This window comes from Glandiceps talaboti, chromosome 7, assembly GCF_964340395.1.
Source record: "Glandiceps talaboti chromosome 7, keGlaTala1.1, whole genome shotgun sequence".
NCBI lineage: Eukaryota > Metazoa > Hemichordata > Enteropneusta > Spengelidae > Glandiceps > Glandiceps talaboti.
Genome location: NC_135555.1, coordinates 18,716,981 through 18,735,273, shown reverse-complemented (window position 1 = coordinate 18,735,273; position 18,293 = coordinate 18,716,981). Strand labels below are relative to the sequence as shown.

At 34.7% G+C, this 18,293-nt stretch overlaps 1 protein-coding gene across 1 annotated transcript in view; it reads left to right on the top strand.

Annotated features, from left to right (window-relative positions):
- Positions 1 to 2,752: 2,752 nt before the first annotated feature.
- The window catches only part of LOC144438250 (septin-7-like), a 48,793-nt gene continuing 33,252 nt past the window's right edge, over positions 2,753 to 18,293 (top strand). Inside the window, exon 1 of the mRNA XM_078127299.1 lies at positions 2,753 to 2,856. Within this exon, the coding sequence (XP_077983425.1) occupies positions 2,847 to 2,856 (10 nt within the window). The 5' untranslated portion in view covers positions 2,753 to 2,846. The remainder of the gene's footprint in view (positions 2,857 to 18,293) is intronic.

Here is an 18,293-nt window from a genome sequence, read left to right as displayed (position 1 = left end):
ATATACGAGCGCCACCAACGACAGTATATCCTGCAGTCAAGTTGTTGTCTAAAGAAGTTACTATAGTATACAATTATGTGTGGTTCCATCGATGTCAGTTATGTATTCCGACTTAAATGAAAGATAAATAAAATGCATCACAATACATTTCTTTGACCCTCGACTCGAAATATTTGCTGATTCACTTTCTATTTATAAAATAGATAGAATATGTCATAGAATATGTCATGAAAATACGTCAACAACTCGTCAATAAGCTTATCAACACGTCATACTTCCATATCATGTTTTCATAACTATGTTTATATCATAGGCCAATTTATGGTCTAAAATTGCGCGAATAAAAGAACCATATGCACGTGCACGTGTTGTTTCGTAAACCTGTAGTTACGCATGACTATCATTTGTCGACATGTCACGTGTGAAAGATGCTTGGTAAAAATTAATATGCTTGGACTTTTTAAAAAAAGTCGGAACCGGACCTATCTCGCAAAGGGGAAAGACTCTCTTGATTGATAATATTAATGGTGCCACATTAAACGTCAAACCTCAAAAATGATTTTTAAGGAGATGAAATCAAGTTTCCACAACTGCGTTTTCTCATTTCATTCGGTTTAACTTTATCTGCTATGGTACAGATTTTACGGTTAGTTACGTATATGTGCGTACGTAACAGTGTTACTGTTAGTAGATTTATAACGTAAAGGTCGAGCAGCATGTCTACAGTGATAGCAAGCATGGAACTGGCGAAGACATGAGACCTAGAAAGATGGCATTTTCCGTTATAGTAAATTCAGATCATAGGCAACATACATGTAAAAGTTAAGATCGGTTATCTCAGTGAATATCAAATGAACGCGAACTAAGCTTATACACGATCTGTAATTTTAGTCATTAAGATAAATCTTCTCATTTATCCCTATTAACCCAAAGCTTGACACTCACAGTGAGACTCGTTACATTAAATTAACCCAGCAATAAACTGTGTACGCCTGCAATTAATCTAGACACATGTACAATCCCAATCAGATTATATCAGCTAGTACTTAGTTAGATTCGATCTTCGTACCTTTTTTATTGAATCTTCCTTTGTGTTAGGTCTATGTTTACGTTTTCGTTTTGTCGGATCGGATTGACGACCAAACATTATTAGCAGATTCACAATCATTATTATTTTGTAAAATGATTTTATTTTCATCCTGGTAGGGGAGAGGGGTGCAGAGGAATGATTACCGAAAACTTTGTTCAAAAATCTCTCTAAAATAAGCTTTACCGGCAAACATTGGAATATTAGTTCAAATGTTTTGTTAATTCGTTTCATTATTTTTTGATAACACCACTTCTTATATTACAGCCTTTTCAATAAATTGATAAATTACATTCGTTTTTTTTATGATTAAAAATAACTAAATACAGCATTAGCTCAAGCCATGATCGGATAAGTCTCTTTTTTTCGAGTTCAAATAGAAGTGCTGTAAGACTACATGTAAATTTAGTTTCAAAGCTAAAAATGCGTCTGAAATGGTCTACAATTTAGTTATTGTGATTCTATCAGAGAGATGGTGATCTCCAGAAAATGTGTGCACTACAGGCAGAACACTTGCAACTACACAAGTCAAGTCCTCCGGAGAGGCAATCTCGTGAGCAACGAGATATTTATTCTAACGAGAGTACCGGTTCCGTTATTGCGCATGCGTAAAACAAAGACGAAGGAAAGTGGCGGTGAGATCCTTTTATGGTAAACTTCACAGAAAATGGGTACGTTTTGCACTATTATGACTTTATTAACCAAATCTTTACAATTTTAAAAAAGCGTATGTACTGATGAATTTCTCCGCAAGTGTAGAAACGCGTCTGTGTTTGAGAAGATATAAAATCTTGGATATCATACAATGGGTGTAGTGAGTAGTGTGTGGCTGTCAGATCTCGTGTACTGTTTTCAGTCGGAAGTGACGGGTGATAGGACTTCCTTTTGCCAAAATGTTTTGAATGAAGTATTCAATTTTATGGCATTGATTTAGCGGTTTGGTCATGAATTCCAAAACGCGTATATTCTTATGATTTTGAGATTACTACTCCCGTTTAGCGAGTAGTACACAGTTCGCGATTCGTGTTTTGAAAGATTAACACTTTTAAATCTGAGTTCACGTCGCACCGACTATGCTTTCAATTTTTGAGTCACTCCCATTTTTGACCATTAATCAATTTGACGTAAAATCAACCAAAAACTCTTAGTCTAAAACGACCATTATAACCCATTAGTTTGAAAGTCATTGGCAAAAAAAAAAACAGTGAACAGTCGCTCATAATGTATTTGCACAAAAACCGTTGTTAAACATTTTTCTAAAAACAATTTAGTGAATTATTAACAAAATGTTGATCTTTTTGGGGATTAAAAAATAAAATTGATGTCATTTATGCTGTGCACACTATTATTTTGAAGTCCAATTTTTGATGTTAAAAAATGTATTGAACATGAATAATGAAACATTTTTCTCTTTTCTGTTTGTCTTCCCCAAACTTTGTGTTGTGTGAAAACTCCTGGTATTGGCTTGCACCTGACCTCAGCGGTAAGTGTCAGCTTCACTTATTAGCAAATTTGTAACTTGAGTTTATCTTTCTTATCTCAATGTCATTATGTTTGTTTTGTTTTTGGTAAAATTTCAAGTGTTTTGACATTTCCATTACACTGGTGCACCCTAAGGAACTTTTCCATTTCCTTTTTGGTTTATTATCCCATGTAACAGAACACCAAAGCCAAGGAATTGGAGGGTTATGTTGGCTTTGCTAATTTACCAAACCAGGTGTACCGAAGGTCGGTGAAAAAGGGCTTCGAGTTCACATTGATGGTTGTTGGTAAGTAGTCACTATTGTATAGTTACATTTGTATAACCACACTTTTAACATATAGACCAGTCAAATTTGATCCTCAGCCAAATTTTCTCACTGCTGAGGTATCATTTCCCAAATGTTTATCTCTATGTTGCATTACCCCTTCCTATAAGATACATTACAGGAAAAGTGCAAAGTAGTGATATATATTTATTTCAAATCCAATTTTAACATGCAAACAGTGAAAGGAATTGGCATGTTTGTGTCTTCCACTTTTCAACACTACTCCATAGTTCATGGTAGCGTAGTTTATGCACGGTTTCTGTCAAAAGTCAACACAACTGCTGTAAAGCATATGGACACTGGACATTGAATCTAAATATTTATTACTGATTAGCTGTCATATCGGCTGCTGGTAGTTCATGTTGTGTTTAAAAGTGTGCAGACTTCAACAGACATTAGTTCTGATAGTGCTGTAACAATTTTGTAACAAATCACAAAAGTAAAAAAAATTACTCAAATTAACCTACTGTATTTATAAAATTGGATCTGGGGATCACAAAAAAAAAATCATTAATCAATTATCCCAAAATTGAAAGGATCTGTAAAGAAAATATACTAATATATAATTTTCATCACGTAGTGAAATTAATGTGTAAAAACTGATAAGACAAAATGAAAGTCTTGTGTTATGACAGAAAGATGTTCCTGTATGACAGTGCCGAATACTTAGCAGTTCTTTCCATTTTGAATTCATGTCACATTGTAAATGCTTTTTAAGGTTACTACAATGCAATTCTATCTGGAGGCAGTTGTGGTTGTGTTAGTAGTTTAAAAAGGATTGCTATCTGGTGTGGATTGGTGTTTATGGAAATATGAAAAATGTCAAGGGTTGAACTGAACAGTGCACAGTGGTATGGACACTATACATGTAGGAGCTGATAAAAGACAATGATTGTTCACTAGGACTGGGTGAATGAATTACTACAGTTGTATGCCTGTTTTTGTTTCCCTGGGACCACAATAGAACTGTGACAACATGACATTCTTTCAGACCAATAGAAAAAACCAAACAAATAAAACATAATAGGATTCATTCATATTATAACTTTTATTGGTACAAATCACACTCAGTTGAAAAGAATCTAATGTAGTGACATCATATGTGATACACGACAGGAAGTCCTGTAAGTTTTCTCAGTGTTGAGGGTTGGCATTGAAATAAGGGTGTGACTGAAACAACACTAACCCAGAACATTGAAAAATACCGTAGCTACTCAGTACTAGATTTGTTACATAACCTCCCCAATATCAGGTGTGTTGTTATTTCTACCCTAGTATTTTGTTATGTAAAGGGTTAAACTCAAAGCTATTTATAACTTGGAAACTAGATTTTACAATGTAAAGCTATCAAATACTAGAAATAGTTCAAATGAACCCAGTCCAGTAATTTTTTTTGTCTCAACTCACATATCTTCATGAATGCATACCAGGTATTGTCATGGTATTTTAAGTATGTCACATGTTTTGCTATGCGTAAACAAGGAGTAAATTATCAAAAAAATGTTCAGTAAATTTTCCATTTTTCTGTTGTACCATGTCTGTGCAATACTACTTATATGATTTTTATGAATTTTAATTATATTTGAATGTTATGCAATTACAAATGATTTGTTAAATTCTTCCACTGGACCGTAGAATTATTTGGGTCATCTGATACTAAATTTTTGGCTGGTTTCCAGTTTGTTGGGGGCAGTTATCAGAGTTGACATCTGATTGATATTTGTAATTGGAAGAATCAAGTTATAAACCTAGCAATCACCAGACTGTAATTACTGATGGTACTTATGATGAAAAATTCCATTCATGAAAACCATCCATCTGTAGAATTATGAATATAGAGGGAAGGAGAGTCACAGAGTTAAAAAATTCTGAGAAGTATATAAACTGTATATCTCGAAGGATATTGAGCTATGTTATTGTGGAAACTGTATTCATAGTTATAAGCCCAGCCATGAACTTCCATTCTGGCATTTGAAGATTGCCATTCTGTGGCAAGTATTTTGGTTTTCCGAAATTTAAAGTGGGAAGGACGTTGCAAATCTTGACCCTGGGTTATACAGAATTGGGGAATATTGACATGGTGATATCTGCATATTTTATGCTGACAATCATGCAATAATATAGGGCAGACCCAGTGAGTTCTTGTTTATTCAGATATGTCCACAAATAGGAACTTTCTGTGTTGTCGTTGTTGAATTTATGTGTTGTCGTTGTTGTTTTGACAAAACAGGAGAACAAAGACAAACATACACACTGATTTATGATATGGATAACCTTGGTATGTTAGGTCAAGTCAAGAGATTTTAACAACACCTTGAGGGTGGGTCACTTCAAACTATCAACACAAGTAAGAACAAGTTTAACAACATGTATATATATAACAAGTGCTATTGTGTTTGAGAAAGCTGAACAAGTTCAGAAACATTTTTTGTATCTCTTCTGTAACATCTGCAGTCTTCTTGTTGACCTAGTTTCAGATTGATTAATTGAATTAAACATTATGTGGTGCTGAATATTTGTAACTCATTAGATAATACTACAACCATGCTGTGAGCGACCTTGAAGTTCTTTAAATGTTTAAGAGAGTGTGTATGTTGTAGACAGCATATGATTAAAGATGTCCCACTACAGGATATGAAACATTCATCAGAAACGTCCGGAAATTCAAATCTCAATGTGTACATTTATACACATTCTTTTGGCCACTATCAAAAGTCACTTTAAACCAGTGATGTTTGTGTTCGAACATAAATTTCAGTTCGCAGTGTTGTCAGACTTTTGCAACTGGAGAGGTTGTATTTCATTCAGTCTGTATTCTACTCAAAAAATGCTGGTGTCACTTCTATAGCATAGTCACACAAGTACCAGGGTTTTTTATCGGTTTCGAAGCAGATAAGGTTACAACCAAACAACATGATTCGTCACAGAAATATATGAGACCATTTTTTTAGTCATAAAAATAAGGGAGTGGCATGAAACTTGAACTGTGAACAGCTCCTGAGAACATTTCAGTGGAACATTAGCAGCGATAAAACAATCACAGGACTTCTGAGTGCTGTATAACAAAAGAATAAGTTTGTCACTAGACTTCTAAAATTTGAAAGAATTCACTCAAGTGTCCATTTTGTTGACATGTCTTCTGTAGTCGGTAGTAAGAAGGAAAGTCAATTTAAATAGAATCAATTTACAAGGAAACCGACACAAAATTGTACAAGGCTTTGGCCTTCAACAAAGATGGCTCTGTGCTCAGAGGTCCCCTAATGCTGTTGACAGTTTGTTTTATATTTGGTTACTTTGGTCTTGAACAAAGATAGTACTTGGTGGCCCTGTGGTGTAAATAGTGTGTGCATGCCGTAAATATTGTTTTGTTCTGGAAGTGCAAAAGCCAATGTTCGAGAGGCCATTATCCTAAGCATTTATCCTTGCGTATTTGGTACATTCTGTTGAAAAAATCTGGTGCAAGGAAAGCAATTATGTTTTTGTTCCAGGCTAAAAATTCCATAGATTAAACCAAGTAAGGAGATTTGTTTATAATAGAACACTTCCCCATATGACCTGTCTAGCTGTATTGAAAAGTAAGAAAAGATAAATGAATATTTCATCTCCATGCCACATTGTATTATAAACGGGTGCATGTGAGGTGTTCCACACCACTGGAGAAGCTGCCAACAGTCTATGGGTACACAATTCTAAATTGCTACATCTTGTAAATGTATTCGATGGACCTAAACGGTGCGACTATTGTGAATGAACTACTTTCAAGAAATTACTTGCTATGATGATATATCTCTACATACATAATTGCTGCCCTAGTTCAGTTTGAACTTTTTTGTGTGTTATGACTGGAGAGAGTCCCTGCCAAGAAAACTTCCTCATTTACCCTGCCAATTATCACAACTGTTTCAGTGAAACATCTCCCAATTAGTATAGAATGTACGCCTAACATCTGTTAAGTTGTGCACATGTCAAACAGACATATTTTACCATTTGGTGGAGCGTTCCTTGTTTTTCTTGCAGTTTGAATATGGGCCATTGTGGGAGGGGTAGGGGTGGGATTGAAACTAGGAACTCAACAAACTACTGAAAATTTGATCTCGGCCAGTTGGGGGAAGGGTTGTGGACAGATTGAAACTATGGGTTTGACAAACTGCTGAAAATTTGATCTGGGCCATTAGTGAGAGGGTTTCGGGTGGGGGTCGAAACTAGCTAACAAACTTGCTGGGATAAGTAGCTTGCATTTCATTTGAGGAGAATTATAAATTATAAATACACACATACATGCGTTGTACTTGATATTCATTAATAAGTGAAAAAGAGACATCGGGGAGAATTGTCAATATAAAGTCAAAAATATAGAGTATTGCACTCTGATTTACACATATTGTAACTAGGCAGTCTTTGCAGTTGCTTTTGACACACTTCATATGTATACACTGAAACTCAATTTTATTGCAGACATTTTTATTACCCGCTGCTAATGCTGATCTGTATGTAACTGGTGTTTCATCTCAAATCTCTCAGCGGTGTAATTTTCACAGACATACCAATATAAATGTGTTACTTTTATTACACAAAAACATTGTCCATAGCAACAAGAATTGAATGACTGACGTCATTAGCTGGGGGAACCAGGTTACTAACTACAGGTCAAAGTTCATTTCTATGGAATGCCAGAAGCGATTTATTTCAACGATGAGAAACCTTGTAGTATTTTAAGCGTTATCAAATTATAGGAAATAGAGAAAGGAATTATTTGAAGGATTGTTTGTGGTAATGTAGGAGTTCATATTACCTAGAAAAAATAATTGTTTGGTTCCCGTTACTCGACCCAACCTAGCTTTTCACTGCCAGCCCTAAACTTTTTTTTAACATATTCGAGAAAAAAATAATAAAATCACAAATATTGTGAAGTCTCACGAGATATAGTGGATGCGGAAACTGACATCAAGTTGAAAAGGCGAAATAAAAGTGTTCTTCCAATTTGTAATGGCTTTACAAATTACATCTGGTAAAATGAAATAAACAACACATAGACCATTTGGAAAACAATGGAAAACCTGAACTAGACACTAACACAGAAAAAAAAAAATAAAATAAAAAATCTACCTACCCCACCTATTCTAAAATTGAGTGTAACCGAAACCACACAATTTTTTTTTATCAGGCCTTACCTAATTTTTGCTAATTTCATCAATTATTTCATGGCCATATTTGAATGTGAGTAGCATACACATAGGTTGGAGTTTGATTTTCCCCATTTTCTCCTCGTAATTTGTAGTAGTTCTTTTTTCCTTCCTAAAAAGAGTAGCTGTAAAGCAAACAAATTGTTAATTATGTTAGAAATACAAAAGCCATTTCCTTCTGTGGGGCTATAAGATTATGCTAATTTACCACTACAATATTGATATTGATATTTGGGAACTGATTATTAATATTACAAGATATATTGTAAAATTTCAATATTTGATGAAAATCGTGGAGCCATGAGTTCACAGAAAGGTGATTCCATAAATTTATTTTACAGTGTGTGCTTAAGTGCCCATATTATCAAAGTGTCTGCCAGTCCTTTGTTGGAGAGGTTGGGTGACTTAATTACACTTGCCAGTTCACATAATGATATAATTGATTCAACAACCCAAAAATGTTCATTAGAAAAATTTCCATATTGATCTGGCTGGCTCAAATACAGTGAAACAGAACAATAGCAAGAATGCGAAGCACATAATGTCATTGATAGAATCACTATCTCCTCACAGTGTGTGTTCTGAACCCTCATTGTGAGATCTGCTCATCTTGTGTGCCAGACAGACCTGCTAGTATTCTGTTTGCTGGTGACATGATTAAATAAAAACATCTCAGTCACAAGATCAGAGGGGCACCCTTTTCATCCAGATTGAATTAGCAGAGGCTCATTTGGCTCTATGCTCTAGGCCGGAACTCATGCTGTCCAAGTGAGTCTTGTGGAAAGATCTTAGCCTTGAATCTAGAGTAGTATGTACTATGTAGGCTCTTTGTTGGTATGAAATGAATAACATTAGTAGTTGTACAATAACATACCCACTAGCTATGAGCTCTAACATTTTAAAGCTTTCTGAAAAATTGCCAAAGATACATGAAATAATATAATAGTGAGAAATAGTATAATACAACAGAATTCTCCTCAGACATTTCTAGAGTTGAAGGTTTTTTTCCTGATGACATCTGGGAATAATGCTGCCTATTGATATAACAGTGTGAACTTTTGTTGCGCAAATTTTTCATAAATTTTATATTTTCAGAGAACACGTTCTGTTTGTCACTTTTGAAATTTGGAATTGTCAGTAACATTTTTGTAAATAAAATTTTGAGTTGTACTCGAGACTAATTAATAAGTATTAAGTATCATATAACAGTTATTGATAGTATCATACTGAAATTACAGAATATGATATTGAAATATATTACTGCCTACCAACCAAAGTTTCGGAAGGGTTGCTATTACATTGTAAATTAAACATACTTTTGACTGTTTCAAATTCAATTGATTTCTGAACTCTTCTCTGCAACCTGTGTACAATTCAGAGACAGACATACCTGACTGGTTGATCTGTTACTCTGTAATCTTCCTCCTCCCCATTCTCTTCCCCCCTCCCTTCCCCCCTCTTTTAGTTTAGATGTTATGCTGTAAATAAATTTCTGGATGTGGTCCTCAAATTTGTTGATAACCGTACAGACAATGAATATATATTGGAGATGTCATGACTTATACAAACAAACCATAAACTCTTCATCATTGTCTCTGAAAATAACGACATTTAAATAAGATGGCTGCCACCATGTACCGGTATACCCATTATCATTACTTGTGAAGTAATGTCAATATTGTATTCATACATTGAAGTCCGATCAAAACAAATTCTCATGAAATTGTGAATATATATCATTCATACAATGTTTGTAGTAATATAGTAATTTCCCATTATCATGATTGAATATGACATTTGATATTTAGTTTATCTGCCAATAAATCTATAAATGATACATGTTTTGATTTTCCAGGAGATAGTCTTGAAAATTGAAAGAAGAAATCCTTTTGTAGTATTTCACTTACTGAAAAAAATAATTTGATGTGTTTCATAGTAAACACCCCTATCCCTCTACTTCCCCCCTCCCCCCTCTGTCATTTCTTTCCCCTCCCTTTGACATGAGACCAGAGACTTGACTATCAGGCTTGACAGATTCTGGCAAACAACGTTGCAAGCAGCAGCTGAACCAGAAAGCCATGTCTTTGGGCTAATGTCAATGCATAATGCATAATTGTTGAATTTCCACTATGATTTAGGGAGCGATGTAAATACATACATACATACATACATACATGTATATGAATGTGCATATAGAAGGACAGATAATATCACAGATGCTCATACAAAAATATCTGAAATTTTATAATATTCTGGGGTCATGGACGTGGGATGATGAGGGCAAGTTAATGGTAAGTGATGGTGTATACAGTTCTATATTTATACGGGTACATCTACATAAATGGTTATAACCAAAATGTAAAATAGTCAGGAAATGGGGTAGTCTGGAATTCATGCCATCTTGTTTTATACTAAATTATAGTATTACTAGTACACTGAGGAAGTGACATGCATGCTGTACTATTTTACAACACACTGAGGAAATAAACTGTCCTATAGTGGAGTCTTGATCCCAGGCTAGGGATGAGGTGGTACATTTGGTGATCAGATGTGAGATTGAAAGTCATTAAACTGTGACGTGACAACAGGGAGATTCAACCACATAAGAGATTGTCTTTTACTGTGTGTGATCACCCTAGCAGAGGATAATGTCTTTCATCTCTCCAACAATACCAAACTAGCTATCCTTTGTGCTTCCCAGTAGATTTGATTGTGTCAGTATGTTTGTCTAACTTAGACATTACACTGAGTATTGTGATATGTGACGTACTCAAAAGAGATGTGAATTAGCCCGTTTTAGTTCAGCCATTGAGATTGGAGTATTTGCTAAACTCTCTGCTTTGTGGAGATGGATCTGAAATTGTGATAGGGTATTGTGAAATATACATGTGTTACATCATTGGGTGTCAGTTCCAGTCTGTTGGCAGAAGATAACATTAGAGTCTTCAGACCAACTGTTTACTTTGCTGTGTTTATCTTCTGACCCATCTTTCTTGAAATATACACACACAGAATGTTGATTTATGTATTTTCTGATTAATAGTAATTTGATGTATCTATTTCTGTGGTTGACATGCAGTAGCAATAAGTATGGATTTACAGATGTATTTTTACCAAAGGTTTTAGAAACCTTATAACAGAGTAAGGAGAGGTCTTTTCAATTACTTATTATGTAGTGTTGGAAGTGGGGGTGGGGTGGGGGTAGGGATCGTGCTATGGGTTAGAATCCTTGTATCACTGTCAGAGGAGAATTCTATTGAATATATAGTTTGAGAGAGGGAGTTGAAGAGGAAATACATTGTTCACATGGGGCATGTCTTTAAGCTATTTATGCCTCCCCAATTTAAGATTTTCCTTTCTGAGCCAAAATCTCCTAAATGGTGGTAAAGAATAATATAGAAATAATAATAATGCCTCCATCTTCCATACTATAATGAATCATTAAATGTGTCTGTCATTAATTAAGCAATTCATTTCTGAATATTATGCATAAATTCACAAAATAAAGGAAAATTAAATTCGTAATTTTTCCTTTCCAATTGAATAAAATATAAAGATCAAAATGAATGAAATTTCTGTTTACTGATGTATGGCTTTATTTTGTCATTTATGCCCACAGTTTTTCACAAGAATGGCTCATTTACATATAATTTGCATATAGTGTTTGACATTGCTTGATGTATATGTATATGGTGAACACAATACACAGTACAAATGTATGTACAGCATAGTAATGACATTGACCATGACATAAGTACACTTCAGACATTAAATATTTTATATAGGAGTCATTAACCACAAAAGTGCTTCTTGCATTCTTAAAATTATTTTATAATTATGATCACACACAGAGGTCAGACCAACCCAAAAACAAGGTAATCAGTTGGTCATTTGTTTCCTGTTACTGATATTTCAGTCTTTTTCTGAAATTTCAGAAACCATTGATCATTGATTAGTTTCAGTATTACAGTAGATTTGTATGTACACCCCTGATGATAATGCTGACAAAATATCAGCAAAAAAATTCCTGATTTGCTTCCAAGAAATATTTTAACTCAGTGACTGTGAGCAAAAATTTCATTACTAAATATATTTGTATGGTTTTAGAAACCAAATAAGAGAGAAGAGGAAATTTGTGAAAAAATGGATATCTGTTACATACAAGTATAATTGGAATATTGGTGAGGATTGAGAACAGTCATATCCACAATACTAATTTTAGTAATTGAAACTGTATATCATGTGGCAAATGCTTATAAACTGTATGCTGTAGAGTTACCTGAGAACAAAATGTAGGAATTTGATAATTGAATTTAGAAACTTGAATTATTTCATTCAGTGTTTAGAGTCCTCAACAAAAGTTGAATTCATCAACTATAAATATAGTAAAAATATCAACTCCTTTCAATATTTTGATGATTGACAGTTATCTTCCTAAATTTATCTTGAAACACGAGGATACCCAGATAAAGAGCTAGGCAGGAGTAACTCACACAGATTTTACCTGTTTCTGTCTCTAAACATAACAAAAGCAGTGTAATATCACATAGACTTTATATATAGCCATTTGCCATATGGACAGTTTCTGTCTCGGTAGTCAAAAGTCTGGAGTTAGTCCTTGATGGTAAATTTGTAATAAAGTATGCCATGGTGCTAGTCTTGCTTGAGTTACTTCAACCAGCATTTTTAATGGATAATTATAGTGCTGTGTGTGTTTGGATACATGACAGGTTTGATTCATGGCTCAGACTGTCGTTTGATGATCATTTGGTCTATCTAAAATATTAAATACCATTATAGTCTAGGACTTCCTTTCTATTACACATCCATTATTGAGCTATTACCAGTGAGCAAACATCTTTACAACTTGATGTATTGTGACTTATTAGATAGGTAAATAAATAATAAAAATGTAGAGAAATTCAGTAAATCTGCTTCAATTTAGTGTTATTCTTGTTACTTTTATGAAATCTGTAATTTTAATGACAAAATGGAAATAATCAATCACTGTTTTTTGGTGTATATGCAGATTTATTGTCTTCGTGTATATATATTTATAGCATGAAAACCTCAGGTTTTCCTTAATCTGTAAATTTGTCTTCAAATGTCACTTCACCATACTTTAGTCATCACTGTGCCTCTAACTTATGAAAGGCAAGATTTTGTGTTGCAGGTGAAAATGATAAAAACTTGTGAGTCACCAAGTAGTTAGTTAGTTTAGAGGCTATCCGTGTCTTTGAATATCTTCTCACAATCTTTAGATATGAAGCCATGGATAGCATCTAGAATACCACATAGTAAGAGACACAGCAACGCCAAATTTTAGTGCGTCATATGAAATTTGCTGTACGACAGTGGCGTATCAAATTGGTTTAGAGGGCATACTAATAGTCATTCAGTATTTACCATAGGTTTCTCCTGAACTTAAAATTTGCGACTTAATATTCTGGGTAGAACTCTCATATACTGACACAATTACTTATATCGGTATTATCTTAAAGCTATGCCTTTCTGTGTAAATACTATTAAGCAGTATAATTTCGCCTGGTGTTGGTAGCACTTTTGATTTGCACATTAGAATTATGTGTTTTAATGCTTGTGCAAAATCAACATGTAAAGATCATTTGTCCTTATACTGTGTTTGTATACCTGCAATATCCATGCATATATATTTCTAGATTTGAGATAGTTGGTATTCAAGGGACATGCTGACAATTTCAACCCACTTACATGTCAATAATGCCTATTCTATCAATGTAGATACATTATTTTCAACAAAGGACATCTTTTGTTCTCATAGTTGTCTCAAAATTGATGATAAAATTTCTATTTTGCATAGTCAATTAATTAGTATTCATTACCATATCTCAATCATTTCACATTAGTGCTCATGATGAATTTCATAACAACAAAGAAAATATATTAAAATATTTTTATAGGTTCCAAGTGTTACTAATTTTAGAATTTACATATGAAGTAGGTATAAAGGTTGTATTGTTTTTGCATTAGCCTAGAGACACAGTTATCTGGCTAATTAGATAGTATTCCCCAATATTTTTCCTCATTCAGCCAAGGAAAATATGAGTGACCTAAGGGTCTTTTTCACTACGAGCTGCTGGACAATAGTGACGAAACGTGTAGGTCACGAGTGCTTGCAGACTGAATGAAGAAAAGTATTTGGGGAAAAACATAATTATACCAGTGCCAGTAATATCAAAGATAAATTTGGAAAAGTAAGGTCAATTTTGAACTTTTTGACTCATATTTTGAATACAGTAAAACCAGTGACGTTTAGACGTGCGTTGTCGTGACGTAGATGTGCATTGTGAATAGAACAACCAGGGTGTAAATTCCATATTTTTATTCAACTTCGCTTATGTATGGTATGTCTTTCGCAAAAACTCTGTCAAGCCAGTATGTTGACAAAGCGCTGGCAAAATCCAAATCCAAGTTTGTGGGCTAGTGTTACGTTCATTGATGAGTACTTACGCATTGCGGAGTACAGGCTGTTTTTGTTGAGAACTAAATGTTTGTAAATCTTGCTAAGTTACCCAGGCATTTTTCAAGGACTTCAAACATGCAGAAATGATTGTGGTTTTAATAAATGTCTTGGAAACTATTATAATTACGTGTACTTGTATAGTAAATTTCCCACTCATTGTTAGCTGGGTTTGTTGGAAGAGTTCAAGCAGTTCTTGAAAGTTAGTAAAGCAGTGTATAGTTACTGTGATGGTGTCAGCAGGGTCACTTTTCTAGGGTATGGGTGTCAAGCTGTGTTCATTTACTGTGTCAGTAGGGTTACTTTTGTAGGGTAGATGGGTGTAAATGAAACCTTGAAAGCAACAGCAAGAATTGAAGGGAGGATTTGTGGTGTAGAGATTAGGTGTATCAGTTTGGGTTGGACAGATTTGACAGGGAATGGGTGGACCACTTGGGATAGTTGAGATAGTTGGGATAGTTGTATACCTTATAGTAAGATGCAACATTTGGAATTGGGGGAGGGGGTAGAGATCAAGAGGCTGATACTAGTGTTAGGGTGGGGAGGGTGGTAAGAGTGAGGGATGGGGATAATATGTGGTTGAGGTGTTCGATAGAATCGGAGAGGAGGTGATAGGGTGGGACAGTTTTGATGGAATAGGTTTGATAGTGAAGGTTTAACCCAGCGATTAGGCGATCAGGCTCAACAATATTGTTTGTCAGATCTGTTGAGTCAGTATGTCAAAATCACACAGCCTCATCTCGTGGCTAGGTAAGGTTGTGCAAGAGGGTGCATTTGAGATTGGGGGTTTTGATGACAACATTTTGGGTAGAATGGGCACATAGGCTGGTGTCTGCACTTGGAACAAGTCATGCCAACTCAAGTATGGCAAGGTAAAGCCTTGAATTAGTTGTTGATACCATAATTACTAATTTAGTTAAACTTCAACAATGATATCATCACAGAGTGCATGTAGCACAGATGGTCACCGATGTGACTGATACTGTTGGTAGTAAAATAACACATACTAGAGTTGCTATGGTGAGGAAAAGAAACATTATATGTCAATTAGAAAATATGCTAATGTTTTTGTGAGATTGCTGATTCAAACTCAATACCATCTAATGCCGTATTCATTCATAGATATTAAATTAGCATATAATATTAGATTGCTGGTAATATCCCCCTTGTGTTTATCCCAGAGGCTTGAATATCAGACTAGATAATACTGTTTGGTCTGTGGAAATGTTAGCCTGTGAAATAGTGACCTCGACAAGTTTCCGGTCTATCTGATGATCATAGAACACAGACTGTGAAGATGTACTCATGAATGAAATTTATCATTTGTACATATCCTGTTCTTTGTAGCTCTGTTTTTACTGATCTGAATTTACCGAAGTAGGTTCAATGGTGTTGTTTGAGATAAACCTACTACTAGCCTACGATAGTGACACTGTCCAGTGTGATAATCATACTCATAATATGAAAGGTGAATGAAATTTGTAACTCGACTGCTCAGAGAGTAGTAACTGACTTTACCAAAGTCCAATGGTGTTGTTTGAGATAAAAGTACTACAATGTACATTGTACTAGCTTGTGATAATGAATCCCTGGCCTACTGAGTGTCTGATCATCATATACCGGTACATGCAGTACACTGAACTTGAAAGATGTACTGATGAATGAAATTTGTCACGCATATATTCTTCATATTGCATTATATTTTACAATACACATATTCTATTCATTGTAGTAGCATATCATTTAATTTTTACTAGGGATAAGTTCGAGATTCCCACTGGGTACCAATTGTAGTCTATTAAAGTGAAATGTTAGATTTAGAATTTGGAGTCTTACGCAGTAAAAGTGTGACATGGAAAATCTTTTCACCCGTAATCCAGCCGATTAAAATGTTATTATAGCCACACATTTTGAGTGACTGCTGGCTTATACTTTATAGTGAAAACACTGATAAAGAATCAAGTCTCCTTCCCAGAGGAAACTGTTTGTATGTGTGTATGTATGTGCTGTTAAAAGTTACAGTTCTACTATGTTAAGAACCAAAGTAGAACAGCAAATCTACTGTACTACAAGAAACAATTCTATTACAGTACATGTATTAAAGTGTCTTGAGAGAGTAGTAATAGTGTTTAGGGTGTGTTGTCTACAGTAAGATTCACGTCTAGTAAGATAAAACTAGAACCTAGGGATCACTAGTCTGGATGGCAACATGGTCTTTACCTAAACTGGAGGTGTAAATTGTAACGATACTGTAGAAGAACTAGACTAAGTGATCACTGGCCCAGAGTGGGGATATTTGTTCTCGCCATTCCTGATAACTTGTGGTGTGGTGTGGTGTGGTGTAGGAAGTTTTAATATCCTGCCAACGGAAATGGGTCAAACTAAAAGTGTGTAAGTCCATGAATGGCATACAGTACAAACTACATATATGTTTAGAAAGTCCTTGAATGACATACAGTATGTGGTAAACTGCTTACTTTGCAGTCAACATGTATAGTATAGTAAACAAAGGCATGACATATGACTCACCCCAACCACAGTTATGAGTCATACACAGAGTTAGCATTACCTGAACTATGACTTGTATGTATGTACATATACAATGTACATACTGGTAGTCAAACTAGGTCACAGGATATGGAGGCTAGGTAGATAGTAAGAACTTCTTTGCTGGCAAAATTATATGCCTAAATTTCAGACAGCTGTATTTCTAGTTTACTATTATTTAATAGGGTTTATTCATCAAGTTTCATTTGTCAGGTATGTCTACCTAAGTATATACAAAATTAGCAATAAACGGATCAGAATTTGATTTTAATGGAAAAAAAGTAACTATTTCAAGCCAAAGAGATGAATCGAATGTTACGACTTTCTAATTTTTGGTGGAGAACCCAGTTACTTGAGTTTTGAGCTTGGGTATATGTCTCTTTGCTGAAACACTACTGTCAACCAAGCAAAACACTGATTGTATTTGAAACGTTAGTCTAGAGACTTGTTAAATGATATGATGTTTACCATTTCAAGGTACATGTACAGTTATCCAAACCATAGGTAGCTTGAGACGGTAAGCTTAGCACAAGTTTCTGAGCTAATGAAATGTTGAAATTGGTTGTTTCGTGACATACTCAATGATTTGGGTGAAAATCAACGGTTAGCTGTTATGAAAGCTTTCGGGGGTGAATATTATTTGTCGAACAGTCAATGGAAAGAAAGATCGCATGTAAAATATAAACATTAGTTATTTGTGATATACTCAATCATGATTTGAGCAAAAATCCTGCCCATCCCACCACTAGTAATAATATGGTCAAAAACATGCAAACATCCCTAGTTTAATAGTGCTAGTTAGATGTGTTGAGAGCTTTTGAAAGTCAATACTCTATGCTGTATACTGAAGTACTGATTGTATGTGAAATACAGACAGCCATCATTCCTTGCTTTTGATTTGAGGTGAAGGGTCAACTGTGGGTCAATTTACATCATATCAGTCTATCCTACTGACCTATATACAACCCATTACACCGAAAAGTTTATTGTGGAAAACATATGGCAATTCTATTATTAGATGTAGATTGTATGTAATCATGGTCAAACATAATTCAATGTCAGCTGTGAGTTTGAGTTGCCTGGATCATAAACTATGACCAACTACAAAACAAAGGCCGACTTGTTATAATAGTAAAGCATGACACAAAAGAATTACTGTGTTCAGTTTT